We start from the raw sequence: 19,573 nt of genomic DNA on the forward strand, positions 1-19,573 counted from the left end.
TCCAACATTAAACCATTAATGTTGAATGGTTGCCTTGGAAACAAACCAGGATCATTTTGTTGTTTTTGAGATTGCACTTAAGTACTGCATTTTGGACTCTTTTGTTGATCAGGAGGGCTATTCCATTTCTTCTAAGGGATTCTTTCCTACAGTGGTAGATATAATGGTCATCTAAATTAAATTCGCCAGTTCTCATCCATTTTAGTTCACTGATTCCTGTTACCTCTTGCCATCTCTGGCTTGACCACCTCCCATTTACCTTGATTCGTGGACCTAACATTCCAGGTTCCTACGCAGTATTATTCTTTACAGCTTTGGACTTTACTTTCACCACCAGACACATCCACAGCTGAGCGTTGTTTCCGCTTTGGCTCATCTGCTTCATTCTTTCATGGAGCTAATAATTGCCCTCTTCTCTACCCCAGCAGCATATTGGACACCTTCCAACTTGGGGGGCTCATCTTCTGGTGTTATATCTTTTTTGTCTTTTCATACCGTTCATGGGGTTCTCATGTCAAGACGCTTAAGTGGGCTGCCATGTCTTCCTCCAGTGGACCAGGTTTGTCAGAACTCTTGACTGTGACCCATCTGTCTTAGGTGGCCCTGCACAGCACGGCTCATAGTGTCAGTGAGTTATACAGGCCCCTTTGCCACAAGGCTGTGACCCTTGAAGCTATCACCTCCATGATGCCTACTTAATACTCTGATTTTGGCATCATCCTTGATTTTTCATCAGGAACCTGTTATTTTTCAAAATATATCTAGAATCTGATCATATCCAGTGCTGATCCGAGTCACCGTTCTCTCATCTGATTTACTTCAAAAGCCTTCTTCTGTCCTTAGCCCCTACATCTGTTTTTAGCATAACAGCTAGAATGATCCTATTAAAAGATAAATAAATGATATCACTTCTCTGCTCAAAACCTTCCAGGGTTTTCCTATTTCACTCAGAATTCATTCCACATTTCTGAGGCTTAGAAGGCCCTTTATGATCCTGCTTTCCTCCCCATTACTTCTGACCTCATCTCCTACTCATCTCCTCCTACTCGTGTTTTAGGATTTGTCCACTGCCTGTTTCTTTACAAGGAGTAGTCAGGCCTACCCTGACCAATCTGTTCTCACCATCACCCCGCACATGTATACAAACATGTGGAACATCTAGAAAGTTCATACAGGTTTTTCTGTAAAATGGGAAAATCCAAAGGAGCTTTTTGGCCAACCCAATAGATTCTTGTGAAGTTTACTTTTCTGTTACATTTTCTGATAGATTGTAACCATCCTGATATCTGTTGTAAATATCCCTCCCTCCCAGCAAAAGTGTTTTCTTCAGTTGTTTTTGTCATTGATACATTCTAATTGAGATTCTAGTGGCATTGGTTTTGTTTTTTAAAAATATTCTCATCTGTCTGTCTCATCCTTCTGTAATACAGGTCCTTTTTTTTTTACAGTGTAATTTTATTTATGTATTTTTGACTATGCTGGGTCTTCATTACTGTGTGCAGACTTTGTCTGGTTGTGGTGAGCGGGGGCTGCTCTTCGTTGTGGCACACTGGCTTCTCACTGCAGTGGCTTCTTGTGGAGTACAGTCTTCAGCACACGGGCTTCAGAAGCTGCAGCTCGCAGGCCCTAGAGCACAGGTGCAGTAGTTGTGACGCCCTGGCTTAGTTGCTCTGCAGCATGTGGAATGTTCCTGGACCAGGGATCAAACCTGTATCCTCTGCATTGGCAGGCAGAGTCTTATCCCTTTAGCACCAGGGAAGTCCTACAATGTAATTTAAATGCTTGGGTTAGAAACCTGATGATGGGAGATCTTTAAACCAATAAGCAAAACGTACTAATTCTTGTTAAGTTCTCCATTTTGGCTCAGGCATCATCAATAAATTAATAGTGCTGTTTGTTAACCCTATATTTCTCATTGAGATGATGGTATCTGATTTGTAGAGAACCTCAGTTTCCAAAGATTTTTTATGTTAACCTATTTCAATGCAATAGGTATGAAGCATTTTATAGCTTAGAATAAATGACATCCATATAACAAGAAATAGGAATATGGGGAAAATGGTATATTTTGAATCAAATCTAATGTTTGTTTTTAGAACAAGTTATCAAAGCAATATTTTATTGTATTTCTAAGAGTACTTTCTTAGAAAGTCTGGAAACAAATTATCATTCTATGATTATATATAATATCCTTCATGTTGCTTTTCTATCCTTTGTTGCTTGTCTGCTTGATTTTTTTCATCATATTTTAGTAGTACATTGTGAAAAACACTCTTGAACTTCAAAATTGTCATAAAGGAAAGCAGAAACATTAAAGTATCATTTGAATATTAGAGTTCACGAGTAGTCAACATTTTCTCAGTCTGCCAGGGGTCATCAGGATTTGCACTATTATTTTTGTACTATTGAGGCATGAGAAAGAATTGATGTGTTCCTTTATCCTTTGTGGAACTTGGTAGTGTAAAGATTTTGATCTTACAATGTAAAGCACAGACTTGTTTCAAGGCATCGTTCGTTAACTCGTACCTTATCAGCGTGGGTGCCTGTGCAGTATTGAACAATGTTGAAGTAAAAGAACCACTTAAAAGGAATCGATAGAGATTACTTTTTTTTTTTTAAGGCAACCAACACTTTCATTTGCTTTTATTTTTTGCGACGTTATTCCCAGACTGTAAGTTTTGTTTCTCCGTTTCTTCTGGGATCTTTCTCTTCCGGGCAGCCTCCTCTCCTGGTTTAGGAGCAGTCTGTTCTTTCTCAGTTAGGAGCATCAGTGAGGCAGGAAGAGCTCAGGGACCGCCTGATCCCACTGTGAGCTCTGTAAGGCCTGGGGGCTGGGGGCTTTGTTCACCCGAATGTGCTCAGTGAGCAGAGAATCTACACCTAAGCCCTTCAGTTCAGCTGTACTCTTTGCATTTTTGAGCAGGTGCAGTAAAAATTCAGTATTCTGTCTGGGCCGTCGATCCTGCATCCAGCCCCAGTGTTTGGCCTGTGCACACCTACCAGCTCCACTATTGTGACGATGGAACGGCACACGTCGTTTCTGTAGAGTGACATCCTTCAGATACTTGGTGGCTTTTTGGATATGCACACCCTTAATGGCCTGGGCAGTTTCACCAGTGTTCTTAAACTGAACATGAAGATTTGAACTTCTTGGTTTGCTTGATTTTGTGGGGTTTTCTGGGTCAAGTGAATAGCACATCATTTTTAGAGGTCACCTTAGGCTGCTTACCAGAAAAGCGAGATTACGTTCTGTATGGCAGTCTCTTCTGAAATAATGCAAAAGACTGAGGATTGATGCAGATCTTGGGGCTTAAAACAGCTTTTTCTGACTCTATTCCATGTAGATTTTGAACACCATTTAAAAGAAAATTTGTTTTGTCATTTCATTTTATACTATACTTTTTTGTTACCTCTCAGACAGCTTCTGGCCTAACCTGACCTTTAAAAACTACATTCATGAGATTGATGCTCACTGAGGGCATTGACTAAGCAGTGACAGCAGCTGTTGAATAATGAAGAGCCTTTTGATGATGCTTTTCTATCAGGTCTGGGCAACTGTAGTGATATTTTAATACATTTATATTATTTAATGAGGGAAAAATTATGATCTGTAACTTAAATTCTTCCTTGAAGTTCTTATAAGATCAGGTTTATTTTTTTGATGTCATCTTTGCACTTCACTATCAAAAACATTTTCTACTGGAAGATCAGTGGGAAAAGATGAGGAATTTGGATGGTTTTCCTGATATTTTCTGCCCATTATTTATTAACAAAGCATCAGAAGGAAGGTGAACTTTCCTTGATATCTAAAAAAGATTAAAATTTTTAATTTGTTTTTTCAGATTCAAGTATATATTTCTTAAGACTGAAACATTTTTGTTAGGACTAGGCATATAACTTTTACCAGGTTGGCATTGCCAAAACTATAAGAGAACTTGAACTCTGATCTTAAAGGCTTAAAACTACTGAACCATCACCAAATTATAAAGAATAAGTTTAGGAGACAGCATTAGTATATGTTCTAATAGCAGATCCCAGAAAAAAGCAGAAGCAGGTATGAAGATGTGGTCATTTGTATGTTTCCAGGGCTGAAAAACAGGCACCTTGAAAAGCTTTGGTCCCCAGTAGGGAATTCCCATGGAGAAGGCCAGACTCTTTTGGATAGCAAAGAGTGGCATGATGTGGGAGCAGTCACTTCCACCTTGATTCATGTTTAGCCCTCTCTGTCAGACTTCCGTGTCCTGGTGGTGCACTCAGGTGGCAGTCTAGGAGTGATGAAGTTGCTGGATATTACAGTCCAAATTAAGAAAGATTTAAGATTTATCAAGCAGATGGTCAGGAATGTTACTGAAGTGTGGTCCCATGCGGCACCCATAAAAGTGTGGTGCCACTCAGAGGGACCTCCGCATGTTTTGCATGTACGTGTGAAGAAAGTCAGTCGACATACCGGCTCCTTTGTGAAGTTCATCAAACACATGCATACATACACATGCCACATACCACCTTTTGTTTATCTACTCATCTGTTTTTTTAGTTGACATGAAATGAAAGTTGCCCAGTTGTGTCCAGCTCTTTGCGACCCCGTCCATGGAATTCTCCAGACCAGAATACTGGAGTGGGTAGACTTTCCCTTCTCCAGGGGATCTTCCCAACCCAGGGATTAAACCCAGGTCTCCTGCATTGCAGGCGGATTCTTTACCAGCTGAGCATTGCATTGCAGGCGGATTCTTTACTAGCTGAGCCACAAGGGAAGCCCTTGTTTTTTCAGTTGTTTGTTTATTAATTTGGTCATTTAGTGTATAATTACTGAGTGCTTGCTACATACCAGGAGTAAGAACCCCACTGGGAACAACACAAAGTAACTTACTGCCTCATGGAGTTTGCATTCCAGTGAGGGAAGACAGGAAACAAACTTAGAGAAAATACACCGTGTGCCAGGTGGAGATACATGCGATCTAGGAACATTCAGGTTGAAGAGGGGCACAGGAATACCGGGAGGGCGAGGACCACCTCCTCTCCTCACCTCCTTCACGTCCACTCCGCTTACACACTGGCCTCCTGCAGCCCTTGAGCAGCAGACACGCTGGTTTGCTGTTTCAGCCCTATCTGTGCTCTGCTTGCCTGTGTGGTGATCTGGAGATCTAGTCACTGCTGTTACCTCTGCTTGAAGAGTTCTCTCCAAGCCTGGAAAAAGGCTTCTATGCCTTATACTTTGAGGTGGGAGTATGTTTCTGGTTCAAGAACAGCAGCGAGGCCAGTGGTGTGAGCTAAGGGTGTGTGAGGAGATGGGGTCGGAGAGCAAATAGAGCTGGCTCAGGTGAGTCCTTGTGGGTCAGGGTGAGGCCTGTGGCTTTTCCTCTGTGTGAGCTGGGGAGCCATGGGCAGGCTTTGAGCAGAGGAGTGATCTGATCTGATTGATGTTCTAACAGATACATCTGTGCAAGACCCTGGGTGGAAACGGTGGCCTCCTTGAAGAGGCCATTAAAAGAATCCAGGTCTGAGGTGGTGGCTTGGACCTGTGTGAGGACAGAGGAGGTGGTCACATGTGTTGAAGAGGGGTATCCATTCGTCTCTTGATGGATGCTGAGGTTGCTTCTGTATCTTGACTATTGTAAATAATGCTACAATACATAGGGGTGCATATATCTTTGAATCATTGTTTTTGTTTTCTTCAGAAGAATACCCAGAAGTGGAATTGCTGTATCACGTGGTGGTTTTATTTTTAATTTCTTTGAGGAACCTCCATACTGTTTTCTGTAGTGGATGCACCAATTTGCAGTGTACGAGGGTTCCCTTTTCTCCGCATCCTCACCAGCACTTGTTCTCCTTTTGATAATAGCCATTCTGACTATTGCAATGCCCTGACGATTAGTGATGTTGAACTCTTTTCATGGCCATCTGTATGTCCTCTTCAGAGAAACGTCTGTTCAAGTCCTCTGCCCATTTTTTATCAGGTTGTCTTTTTTGATCCTGAGTTGTATGAGTTCTTTGTATATTTTGGATCTTAACCCCTTATCAGATGTATCATTTGCGGGTATCTTCTTCCATTCAGTAGGGTGCCTTTTTGTTTTGTTGATTGTTTCCTTTGCTCATCAAAAGCTTTTTTAGTTTGATGTAGTCCCATTTGGTTTTTTTCTTTCGGGTTTTTTTTTTGGGGGGGGGGTGCTTTTTTTTTTTCCTTTAGGTTCCCTTACCTGAGGAGGCATATCCAAAAAAATGTTAAGACCAGTGTCAAAAAGAGTACTGCCTATGTTTTATTTTTTTTTTTAAGTTTCTTTCTTACAGTTGTATTTAGATATAATTGACATATAGTACTGTATAAGTTTAAAATGTGCAGCATAGAGGGAGGTGGGAGGAGGGATCGGGATGGGGAATACATGTAACTCCATGGCTGATTCATGTCAATGTATGACAAAACCCACTGAAATGTTGTGAAGTAATTAGCCTCCAACTAATAAAAATAAAAATAAAATAAAATGTGCAGCATAATGATTTGACTTACTTACATCATGAAATGATTACCACAGTGAGTTTAATGAACATCTGTCATCTCCTGTAGATACAAAAGGGAAAAAATACTAAAAAAACAAGAACTCTTTAGGATTTACTCTTAACAGCTTTCCTATATAGCAACGTTAATTACATTAATCATGTTGTATGTTTCATCCCTAATATTGCCTGTGTTTTCTTCTAGGAGTCTTATGTTTCAGGTCTTACAAACATTTAAGTTTAATTCATTTTGAGTTTATTTTTGTATAGAGTGTGAGAAAGTAGTTCAGTTTGATTCTTTTACATGAAGCTGTCCAGTCTTTCCAAAACCACTTACTGAAGAGGCTGTCTTTCCTGTTCTGTATTCTTGCCTCCTTTGTCAGAGATCAGTTGACCATGTGAGTGTGGGTTTATTTCTGGGCTGTCTGTTGTGTCCCATTAATATGTCTGTCTGTTTTTATCCCAGCACTATAGTGTTTGGATTACTGAAAAGCTCTGTAGTATAGTTTGAAATCATGGAGCACGATACCTCTGGTTTTGTTCTTTAGTATTATAGATTTTTAAATTGTGCTCTTTCACAAAATAATCTAAAGGAATGACTGATGCTGACCCATTTTTTTAAGGATGGAATCTGTCTCTCAAATTAATTGGCCTTTGTGCTTAAACCTTGCTAGTAGCGTCTTTCATTATTATGATAGTAGCACCATTTTTTTTTTTTACATAGTTACTACTTTGGTATCCTATTTTAATAAGGTCTATACTTAACCTTCACTTTGAATACTTGAACTATTATGTAAATTAATTTAAATCTTTTTTTCTGCTGTGTGTTTATTTTCAAGAAGTGTTAACCTGCTCATGTTTTCCTTTTTTCTCATTGGTTGTGGTTATAGAAACTTTAGAGTATTGCTCTAATAGTATTTAAAAGATTTTTTAAAAAAATTAAGGTCCCCTGATTTCTTTGGAAGAAAGTTCCATGACCTGCCCAGAGCCTGGCCAGTAGTATTAGCAGCTTACTTGTTCATAGACTATAAATAAAAAGCCCTTTGTAAGCAGCTTAATGAATTTGCTTGATTTGTGTTTAATAGCATAAATCAGAATGACTTTGCTCATACAGTTGTTTGAAATGTTTCTGTTTCAGAGCGACCTGTTTTTTTGTTTTTATTATAAAAGGAACTAATATGGGCTTTATCTGGTGATCACCAGGGGTTTGACCTAGTTTCTGAGTAGATGGTCAATAAGCTTCTGTTTCAGATTGCTTAGGCACCGTAATTTGCTCTGTAGCACAAATGCCATTATTACTGAAGATGATTATGTGAATCTTGAGCAGGTAACATCAGAAGTAAAAATGCTGGGGGGCAGATGACTCACTTTTGCTGGTTAGATGTGAGGTCAGAAAAGTTACTAGTTATTATGTATTTTTCTTTGGGGTTACCATGGATTCTTTCCCTAATGAGCTTCTTTTTGAATTGTAGGAAGTAGTGATCATCAGTAGGTATTGTTAGGAGATAAATAAAACTGATTTTCTTTAACTGTTTTAAAAAATGGTTCTAAATCAGGAGGTGCACTTTACTGGCCCAGATTATTCATTGAATTATCAGATTCACTGAGTAGAGTATTGGTTTCCTAATAGTAGGAAAATTATCTCACTTCTTAAGGATTAAGGTTAGTGATTGAATCCTATCTGACATTTAAATGAAGTTTTGTTTAGGATTGTTTCTCAAAATCTGTGTTACCTCTCCAGTTGCTGCTGATCTGGAGTTGTAGAAGGGCCCTTCTGAAATCTGACTCTGCATGGTAAAGGTCAGTGTGCAGGGACTTGAGGTCTGGCAGTTCGCCACAAACTCGTTGATCCAAGGCTCATCATAACAAAAACTAAAATTTCTCTTAAGACATTTGAGAAGGAAAAAAGGCTTTTTGAAAAGTGATCAGGAAGAAGAAGAAAATTTTCTACCAAACTTTTTTCTTACTTGTTTATATAAATAATCTCTTTTTAAATGTATTTTATTATTTTTTCTTTTTAATAGGATAATTGCTTTGAATTGTGCTGGTTTCTGCTATACATCGTGTATCAGTCATTGCTGTATATATATATATATATATATCCCCTCCCTCTAGAACCTCCCTCCCACCCCCCATAAACAGTCTCTCTAAGTGTCATGGTTCATTTAACTTTGAACTTTAATCTGGGCTTTTCTCTTGGTGTTCACTTTTGATGACTTAATTACAATTCATTTTTTCTATTTAGAAAGTAGATGGGTGTTAAAATGTTCAGATATACTGTACATGTCTGTGTGTGATAAGGGAGAGGACTAGCTCTAGCCTTGGCATTTCTAGGCTCCTTAGGTGAACTGTGACCTTTATTGAAAGCCAAGTGACTGCTGCCTCAGCTTCCTTCCCGTTCTGAATGTTAGTGGCTTTAGCTAGACTTATTTGGAAGGACTTATTTGGTCCTGTATGGTAGCGTTTCATTTGCCCTAATGTATTTTATAAGAGAAACAATATAAATTCTAGGACTTAAAATTTTTTAATTGGGATTTGAAAGTTTAGCATCAGTATAACTTGATCCATTTTAATGTAATAATTTTAACCGTTTGTTGATGTGTTTGTGTGTAAAACATCCAGACTAGTTATCAAAAGACCCTTCAGTTTGCATTAGTTAAGATCATTTCTGCACAGATGAATGGGACACTTTGACGGCATGTGACTGACTGCACGTTTGAATGCCTAACCGTATTCATATCACTTGGGTTCCTAATCTCTGGGAATAGTTTTGTTGTATCTCACAGGAATCATAGTAACATTTCAGATGGGCGTAATAAGAAAGTTCTTTCAGAAAAAAGTTTTAAAGTTCCTATTCTTAATGCATCTATCATAAAATGAGGACTTAGTGAAATGCCATCTCTACTAGCCATTATTTTGTAAATCACCTTTTCAGCACAAAATTCTAAACTGTTGTACCCTTTTTTGCTGTCACTTAGGACTTAAATAAATTAGTGCAATATAAAAAACTAGAGATTTTGATTTGATATAAATTCTGTCCAAATAAAGTCTTTTTTTTAAGTCTTTTTTTAAAAATTGAAGTATAGTTGATTTATAATGTTAATTGCTACTGTACAGCAAAATGACTCTGTTATACATGCATATACACACATTGTTTTTCATATTCTTTTCCACTATGCTTTATCACAGGATATTGAATATAATTCCCTATGCTGTACAGTAGGACCTCCCCAGTTTGTGTCTGCTAACCCCAAACTCTCAGCCTATCTCTCTCCCACCCGCCTCCTTGGCAGCCACCAGTCTACTCTCTGTGTCCCTGATTCTGTTTCATAGTAGTTTCACTGGTTATATTTTAGATATAAGTACTACATGTGGTATTTGTCTTTCTCTTTCTGACTTCACTTCATGTGAATCTCTCGTTGCATCCATGTTGCTGCAGATGGCATTATTTAGTTCTTTTATGGCTAAGTAGTATTCTGTTGTATATATATACCGTATCTTCTTTATCCACTCACGTTGATGGACATTTAGGTTATTTCCAGATCTTGACTGTTGTGAGTAGTGCTGCTGTGAGCACTGGGGTACATGTCTTCTTCTTAAGTATAATTTTTTCCAGGTATATGCCCAGGAGTGGAATTGCTGGACCATATGGTAATTCTAGTTTTAGTTTTCTGAGGAACCTCCAAGCTGTTTTCCACAGTGGTTACACCAACTTACACTCCCACCAACTGTGTAGGAGGGTTCCATTTTCTGCATACCCTCTCTAGCATTTGCAATTTGTAGACTTTTTAATGTGACTGGTGTGGGGTGATACCTCATTGTAGTTTTTTCATTTCTCTGTAATAATTAGCGATGTTGAGCATCTTTTCATGTGCCTATTGACCATCTGTATTCTTCTTTGGAGAAATGTCTACTTAAGTCTTCTGCCCATTTTTCAATTGGATTGTTTTTTTGTTGTCAAGGTGGATGAGCTGTTTGTATATTTTGGAAATTTAAGCCCTCATCACTCGCGTCATTTGCAAATATTTTCTTTAATTCTGTAGGTTGTCTTTCCATTTGGTTTATGATTTCCTTTGCTGTGCAAAAGCTTCTAAGTTTGATTAGGTCCCATTTGCTTATTTTCATTATTTCTGTTGTCTTAGGAGATTGACCTAAGAAAACATTGGTTCAATTTATGTCAAAAATGTTTTGTCTAAAACAGCTAAGTCTTTAACTCATACTGAGAGGAAAGCAAGTTGTCTTCCTGAGAAAGGGAAGTGAGTGCGTTTGAATAGTGAGGAGTCAGGCACATCATTAAAGGATTAGGATTCTTGTTCCAAAGCAGAATGGGAGAAGAGAGTGGAAAACTCCCATCTGGTAGTTTCAGTCTTTGAACATGTTCTGAGGACTTTTGTTTTTGTTTTTTCTTTTATGAAAAGATGGTAAAAGAGGGCGTAGGGCTTTAGGAAAGAATCCAAAGGATCAAGGTTTTGGTTTAGGTTATGGCAGACTTCCTTTGGAAGATGCCCGGTGATCTGAAAACAATGAGAGAGAGGCTGTCGTGGCAGGCAGCCTGTGTTCAGGACTAAGAGATGGGCAAGGAGTTAGGACGATGGGAGATACTCAAGGAAGACAGGCGTGGAAGAAGCAAGAGGTCAAAGGTACGAGAAGGAATGAGTGGAGATAGGAATTGGTGAATTCGGGGAGGTCGCTAAGGGTCATCCCGGTGTCTGTACAAGAGGATGTGACTAGAGAGGTGGTCGCTGAAGACGATTACGGGAAAACTTGAGGGGAGTGAGCCCGGAGGTGTTACAGTAACTGGCAAATGGATGAGAACGCTTTGGAAAAGTCAGGTATTGAGAGGTCAGGGATGTGAAAAATAAGACCTCAAGTTACCCTCTGGCTTTACAACTCTGAATTCCAAAGCACACATCTGAAAGTTAATAGTTTTGCTTTTCAGAAATGTGAAATAATAAGCTGACATACTTTTGTAAAACTGGAAGTAAATTCTGAAAAGCATATATGGATTTATATGTTAATCAATCAAAAGTATTAATTGCCTCTGTAAATGCTGGAGTATGGGTGCTGTTTGGGTGCTTCGCAGCAGGAGGTTCCTCACAGGAAAGAGGGAGACTTAGCAGGAGAGTCTGATGGTGGGCTTTTCTTTTTACTGTGTACATGCAGTGTCCTTAGCTCAGATGGACGAAGGACGCTCCTCAGGGAAACCTGGCCATGGGAGATACTGTTTTTGCTCATTTTCACTTGCAAGAAGAATAGAACCCAAGTCACAAGAAAACAGTTCTTCTGTGATAGAAAGAAAAAAGCGGGGGGGGGGAACAGAACTGTAGACTTAGACGCTATTTTTGAAACCAGTAACATCTGAGGACGCTGAAGTCTCCCAGTGTCATTTATAAAAGCCCAGAAAAGCATTCAGGGTATCCTGGATATGGACCAGCTTCTGGGAGAAAACAACATTACTAATCAAAAACTAAAAAGTGTAGTAACCAGATCAGCATATGGAATAGCAAGAGCTGTGATCAGAGGAACAGTGGAGGGCACAGGTGGTGCTGGTTGCGATATCATTTGAACAGTGCAGTTTCCTCTTAGAAACAGCGCACTTTGCATGGGACCAGGAGGGGGCCTGTAATGGATGAGAACACGAGTGGTGAGATTCTGGGTACATTTTTACAGACTGACTTAAAGGGTCTCCCCCACCCCCCCCCTCCCCCAGTAAGTAGAACTCAGCATCAAGGTGATAAAAATTTTCAGCTCAGAGTGGAAGTGATACTGTTGGTCTGTAATTGTTCTTTATTCATTGTAAGCAGTAAAGGTAAGTATAATTCCCCACATGGTATTCTGTCATCAAACATAACTGAAAGTCAGAATACCGTTTATCATTTGCTGATTTATGACCCTAACTGAAGAACACTGATAGTCATAAAAAGTATCTATACTTAAAGGGAGGACCTTTTTGAAGAAAATATCTGAGGGGTAAGTTTTATATAAGACACTGATTAGGAAGGTAAAGAGTAAAGAATCTGAGAACAGAAGTTTATCAGCTGAATTTTTTGGATGGCATTCTCTTTTGTACATCTGTTCTTTCCTGTTCTTTTGGTAAAGGAATAAACATCTTACAGAAGGGAAGCCGTATTGACTTGTACATTAGTTTAAGGAAACTCTGCCCGTTCTCAATCTTAATGGCCTTTAGAGTGGGTGGTACCTTTCTCCTTCAGCTTAGCAGTAAAGCCTAAGAATGGACTTGACCTGAATCAGATGTTTTTCCTTGGTATAAATTTGTTGTTCCTTTTATTGGAGATTTAGGGATCTTTGTAATCGGTAGATATCTGTAGAGGCTCTCAGTGAGCCTCTGCCTCATTGAGAAAATAGCTAATTGTTTGGGCTGTAAGCCAAGAAAGTAGGTAAATATGGATAAACAGTAATCTCAAATTGTAGTACTGAGAAGACTCTTGAGAGTCCCTTGGACTGCAGGGAGATCAAACCAGTCAATCCTAAAGGAAATCAACCCTGAATATTCATTGGAGGGACTGATGCTGAATCTCCAATACTTTAAGCCACCTTTTGTGAAGAACCAACTCATTGGAAAAGACCCTGACGCTGGGAAAGATTGAGGCAAAAGGAGAAGCGGGCAGCAGTGGATAAGATGGTTAGCGTCACCATCTCAGTGGACATGAATTTGAGCAAACTCCAGGAGATAGTGGAGGACAGAGGAGCCTGCATGCTGCAGTCCCATGGGATTGCAAAGAGTTGGACACAACCTAATGACTGAACAAGAAGTAACCTCTCATGGGGAGAGTATTTCTGAATCAACTCCTGTTTTAATGTTATGTTTAATAAAGTTATGGCATACAGTATTTTCTTTCCTCACACTTTGAAAGTGTTGACTCATATTTTGTCCTGTTTTGTGATGATTCCCGTGGAAGGAGTACAGAGAGATTGGGAAATAAGCAAGTGTTTTGCCCTTTCCTCCCGCAGGTCCCAGTAGGGATGGCACAATCAGTGAGGACACTATCCGAGCCTCTCTCATCTCAGCGGTCAGTGACAAACTCAGATGGCGGATGAAGGAGGAGATGGATCGCGCCCAGGCAGAGCTCAACGCCTTGAAACGGACAGAGGAAGACCTGAAAAAAGGGCACCAGAAACTTGAAGAGATGGTTACCCGTTTAGATCAAGAAGTAGTAAGTAACTCATTGCATAACGGCACTGTTCTAACTGTAGCTATGGCAGAGTTTTCTGTGTGTACTGTGGCTACCCTGAGTACTCTGGGTATGAGAGTTCAAACGATTGTACACGCTCTTTAAGCACTTGAACATAGCTTCTCTACAGCTTGTTAAAAAACAGAGCCTATGGTTGAAATACTGGGAAGTGGATGTATTTAGAGGATTTTTTGCTTGCACCTTCATGCTGGGGGATAATGTTTTGACCCATAGGAGGACTGTTTGAGTGTTAATGTTACCAGACAGTTACCCAGAAATAAGAATTTGAGAGAGTTCTAAGCCATGATAAAGATCTGCAGACCTGGGGTGCAGACTTAAGGATCAGTTTTCTTTTTTGTTTCCAAACATTGTTTGAACTATATTTAAAGCATCTTTGGTATGCAACCTTTAGCTCTTCAGCTTTCTCACATTTTTATCAGACTGCTGTGCCCTGAAGAGTCAGTATGAGTCAGCCCTGTGACTCTTGTTTAAAGATGTAGAGTTGAGTACCAGCTTCATCTTCACTTTCATTCTTGTGAGGGAGAATGTTCCAGTAAGTATGCATTTTTGATGAAAGGATAGAGAGTTTATTGGGTGTTTGAGGGCTTTGGAGAAAGAGATTTGTATGTACACATTAGTCTAATAAATGGTCCTAGTGTGTAAAATGAGCTTCTCGATAGTCAGCTACTTTCAAACATTGAGGAAAATGGCACCGTACAATTCAGAGCCCACAGCCACCACCTGCTATATCTTGGGACTAAAATTCAAGTGTTTGTGGAGTTCTGTGTGTTGAATCATCTGTATAGACTGGGGGAAGTTGTTCCTCTGAGGCAGATGTCCACTTGTTTTGAAAGAAGGGCCTCTTTTATGATTTTAATGTAAGAAACCTCCTGCAGGAAAGTGTCTTATCTGATGGCTTAGTTTGCAATATTTATTACTGGTAAGTGACAGGCTTATCACTGCCACCAAAAGTGCTCAGCTTAGCATCTCCTGTTTGCACTTAGCATGTTAGAGCACACCTTTTCCTCTAACTTTGAAATGTGTTCTATTTGAAACATGAATCTCATCCATGAGTTGTTGAAGCATTGTTTTATTAGCAAGTCTGCTTCTGTGAAGTTGAGTTGCAGATGTCTGACAAACAAGATAATTACAATTAGTGTAAAATCATCATGCTTGGACTATTCTGTTTTCAGGCTGAGGTTGATAAAAACATAGAACTTTTGAGAAAGAAGGATGAAGAACTCAGTTCTGCTCTGGAGAAAATGGAAAATCAATCTGAAAACAATGATATTGATGAAGTTATCATTCCCACAGCCCCACTATACAAACAGATCCTAAATCTGTATGCAGAGGAAAATGCTATTGAAGACACTATTTTTTACCTGGGAGAAGCCTTGAGGCGGGGAGTAATAGACCTAGATGTCTTCCTAAAGGTATGTCTTCTTCACTCTGCTTTCCAGAGTTTTGGAACTTGTTTTAGAACCACTGTTGCTGAAAACCACAAATCAAGAGGGTTTGTCTGTAGGGGATGAGTTAAAATTCTTTTTCTTTCCAAAAGTGAGCAGGTGGGGTAAATGGCTGTAAGCAGTGTCTTCCCACCTACAGAGAGGACTGAGGATAATCTGAGTATGGAAAGAAAAGTGGGTTTAGTAGCTGCAGTTCCTACCCCAAGGCAGCATCAAGCTGAATGTAATTCTTCTTACTACTGCACCCGGGTGGATCAGCAGGCACAGTCAGATTTCCATTCTTTCAGGTCACACCATCTAAATTAAGATCATTGACTGCCCCATCCTTGTTGCTTTTTTCCCCCCTCTGTTAACTTTCTTAGACTTGCATACTTTTATCCCTGTTTCCCCTTGTAGAGCATTGGACTTGCCCTGCTAGCAGTAGAGGCCTTTTAAATGAAGATTATTCCAGGCTTAATGCTACTGTACAGACATGGAAGATCTGTAAGCCAAGTTTGGCTACTGTTCTCTGTTGGGTCATGAAGAGCGTGTCTTTAGGGATAACAGCCACCCTTTGGATATTCAGTACAGCTGCTTCTGATGCTTCAGTGTACCTGCGAGGCTGGTCAGGTTGCTTGCTGATCCTGCCTGTCTCCCTGTGAGTGTGTGACTAAACCACTCCTGGACCTGGTGTAAGCATATGCATAGCTAGGACCCAAGAGAGGGCTCCCTTTCTGTATGCTGCCCTCTGCTTGGGTGGCATAACTTAGGCAAGATAAACATGGAGAGGTGAGACAAGGATGCCCTTTGCTAGGCACTGGACCGAAGGTGGCCTTGTGCTACTCATCCCTACCCTTCCCTTTTTTAGCTAAGTAGGGACATTCAGTTCTAAAAGGTTTGTGTTAACTTTTGTTAGGATCACGGTACAAGTTCCCCTGGCATCTTGGTTGTCTCAAGATGTAGCTTGAACTCCTGAGCCAGATCCTGCATGGGGGTGCTTTCCCTGTGACACGTTGTAGGGTCTCAGAAGACTGCTTTCCTGAATACAGGTGTATTAGTTGCTCAGTCGTGTCCAACTCTTTGCGACCTCGTGGGCTGTAGCCCGTCAGGCTCCTCTGTCCATGGAATTCTCCAGGCAAGGGTATTGGAGTGGGTAGCCATTCTCTTGTCCAGGAAATCTTCCTGACCCAGGGATTGAACCCATTTCTCCTGGATTGCAGGCAAATTCTTTACCATCTGAGTCACCAGGAAAGCCACCACAGGTTCCTTAACACAGCCTGCCAGCATCAATCCAGTGAGTTTAAACAGCCACATAAAATGTAGTATTGGGCTCCAAAGGAAGGTTGATGAGTTTAGGGTTCCTAACTCCCATATAGGTTACAAACTGTCTGCTAGTTTATGCCTGGACCTGGGTAAGGGCTAGTCTAAACTGTCTAACTTCTTCCCCCTCACAGCATGTACGTCTTCTGTCCCGTAAACAGTTCCAGCTGAGGGCACTAATGCAGAAAGCAAGAAAGACTGCCGGTCTCAGTGATCTCTACTGACTTCTCTGACGCCAGATGGAGACTGAACTCTTCTAAAGTATTCTTTTCTTCTCTTCCTTTCTCTTATATCAGTAGGTGCCCAAAATAAGTTATTGCAGTTTATCATTCAAGTGTAAAATATTTTGAATCAATAATATATTTTCTGTTTTCTTTTGGTAAAGACTGGCTTTTATTAATGCACTTTCTATCCTCTGTAAACTCTTTTTGTGCTGAATGTTGGGACTGACTATGCTAAATAAAATTTGTTGCATAATTTTTCTCTTCTTTACTGAACAAAATACATGAAACAAAATATGTGAAACTTAATAAGCTCAGCTTCTAATTTATCCATCATGAGTTGAAATTTACCATTATTCTCTAGCATATAAAGTGGATTCTACTCAATATGGGATATAATACATAGAAATCTAAATGTTCAAATATTTGGATTTGAATGACTTTCTGTGAAAGGTCCTCGTATCCTCCTGCCAATTCTGTGTAGATTTTATTCCTTTCCAGACCTGACAGAACCATAACTGTTTTCGTCATGAAAGTAGCAGAGTGGCCAGTGCCAAGCAACACATCTGAGAGCTTATTAACTCCGCAGGATGACCTGGCCACAACTGGGGAGGAAGGTACAGTGTACACTGCCTGTCTGCACTTACTGTCACTTGCAGCCAGTCTCCCTGGTGAGTGACTCTGCGTAAGACTATGGTCACCCACCCAGTGACCCATATGTCCCATAGAGCTAACCCAGCAGAACAGAGTGTTCTCTGTCAGATGAGAGCTGGAAGGTTCTAAAGAAATGAACATTCTAATTTAAGATACCTTAAGGTATGTAGGGTGTGAGGCAGTCTTTCCCAAGAGAAGAAAGACCAATTTGGTCTCACCACTAAAGAATTTATAATCTTAAAAAATTAAAATCCACTTGTAAAAATTATCAGAATAAAAACTAACAAGGTTTAATTTAGTGTTAGGATTACATGAGTTATTTTTGTGTATATATACTTTTATTTTTACATGGTAGAGGAAATTACAGCTTTTTTATAGCATATAAATGAACACAGATATATCAGCCAGCCAGAACAAAAGAATTAGCATATACTTGATGAAAAGCATCAATTTCTAAACGCAGTAAACATACATCATAAATCCTTTTGGACCAAATGGCTACTACATATATACAAGGCAAGTACTGGTACATCAGAGGCACCAGAACACCTTCTTTGATGCAGTCATTTAGGAATTTGCATCCAAATGTTGGATGATAACTAAAAGAGCTGGAGGGCTAAATAGAGGACTCACTCTGCCCCCCCTTTTTTCCAACTTTTAGGAATTCAGGTTTATTCAGAAGTTTGACATGTAATCCTATAACTACCATCTCTTTTTCGATAACCTCAGAATAGTAGTTGTAAGTAACTTTAAAGCTTGAGCTCCTTCTGAATTTCCCAAAGAGTTTCTGCACTCTTTATCAAATGGGCCTCCTCTTCAGGAGGAGTTTCCACTTCAGCTTTACCTTTACGAGGTCTGTAATACCATTCACTCCCAGGACACATGGAACACTAGTATAGTCTTCATTTATTCATAGTGGCCCTGAAAGTAAAGACTTAAAAATTATTTATTTTTCTTTTTTCCTAACAGAAGTCTGCAATAGGAGAAACAACAGTTGCTGGGTGAATAAGTATTTAACAGATTTGTAGTATGAATTGTGGCAGAAAAAAAGACCACCAGGAAAAAACAGTTTAAAACACATGACTAGACATTTATTGTTCAAATTCATCTTGCCATCTTTCCACACAGGCCCCAACCTCTTGCCATGTTTGCTGGGACCTACCCTTCTTTTCCTCTCCTTGCCCACAATCCACTTCCTGTAAGGAACTACTTTAAAACTTCCTGTTACTTTATTCCCAGTGATTTAATTCTATTTTACTTTACCCTCTCCCATTCAAACTAGCAGAGGCTTCATACCTGGGCCCCAACTCCCCCTGCCCCAGGAGACTTGACTGCTAATATCTTTGTGACCAGTGCTTTTCTTAGGTCTCTTCTTGGATCAATTGAAAACGGTTAGAGAACAACTCAAAATGTTACAAGACCTACCCACACAGTGGTTCCCAATGTTACTAGATGTTTATAGAGCTAGTTCACTTAGTTAAATAACAAAGATGCAATGAGCCTTTCATCTGATCAAATACAGTAAGACATACCACACTAGGCCCGGAGAAAGGTCCACAGAGGTAGGTCTCTTCCTCCTCTAGCACCCATCCCTTTGTCTCTCTTCAACAGCAATAAAGAATATACTTTAGGAAGAGGTGCTTCCACAGAGTCAACTTCAGAAATTATCCTCCATAAATGCCCTTTTATCTCATTTTATGTTGATAAATATTTTTTCAAACATAAACATCCTACCTTCATGTTGGAAACTGGATGCACTCCTAAGATTGTTCAAAATACTTGCTGTTAAATCAGCACAGATAGGGCAGCACCCCATTTCTTTTTAATCATCTCAGAGCCACTGTGGATTTGGAAGAAATGATGAACATAAGTTACATGATTAGCTGGGACCCAAGAGAGGGTTCCCTTTCTGTACACTGTAAGTGTCTGAACATCCGTATATGGCAGCCTGACAATGCCACGAATCTGAATTGTTTCCATCAGTAATTTCTCCTAGGAATTCCTTACAGGACTTGGTTGTTTAAGGTAGAAAAGAGTTATGAGGATAAGTGAGAGTTATGAGACCCAGAAATTAATGTGAAATCAATTTTACTATTAACAGTAAAGAATTTATAGCAGCAATTTAAAAATATATTCTTTTAAACAAAAATTTAACAAATAAGTGCCTACAATATGGTAGATACTGGGTTAGGCTCCGCAAGGAGCAAGAAAGACTTAGTCCCTGACTGCTTAAGAGTTTGTTACCTGGTGA

General features: G+C 39.7%; 1 protein-coding gene across 2 annotated transcripts in view; it reads left to right on the forward strand.

The window, feature by feature from the left end:
- TSG101 (tumor susceptibility 101) overlaps positions 1–16,924 on the forward strand; it is a 42,158-nt gene extending 25,234 nt beyond the window's left edge. For both annotated transcript variants that reach the window (XM_043452425.1, XM_043452426.1), the window contains 3 exons: positions 13,462–13,664; positions 14,876–15,115; positions 16,582–16,924. In XM_043452425.1, the coding sequence (XP_043308360.1) occupies positions 13,462–13,664; positions 14,876–15,115; positions 16,582–16,671 (533 nt within the window). In that variant the 3' untranslated portion in view covers positions 16,672–16,924. The remainder of the gene's footprint in view (positions 1–13,461; positions 13,665–14,875; positions 15,116–16,581) is intronic.
- The last annotated feature ends 2,649 nt before the right edge of the window (positions 16,925–19,573 follow it).

Source organism: Cervus canadensis, chromosome 29, assembly GCF_019320065.1.
Source record: "Cervus canadensis isolate Bull #8, Minnesota chromosome 29, ASM1932006v1, whole genome shotgun sequence".
Lineage (NCBI taxonomy): Eukaryota > Metazoa > Chordata > Mammalia > Artiodactyla > Cervidae > Cervus > Cervus canadensis.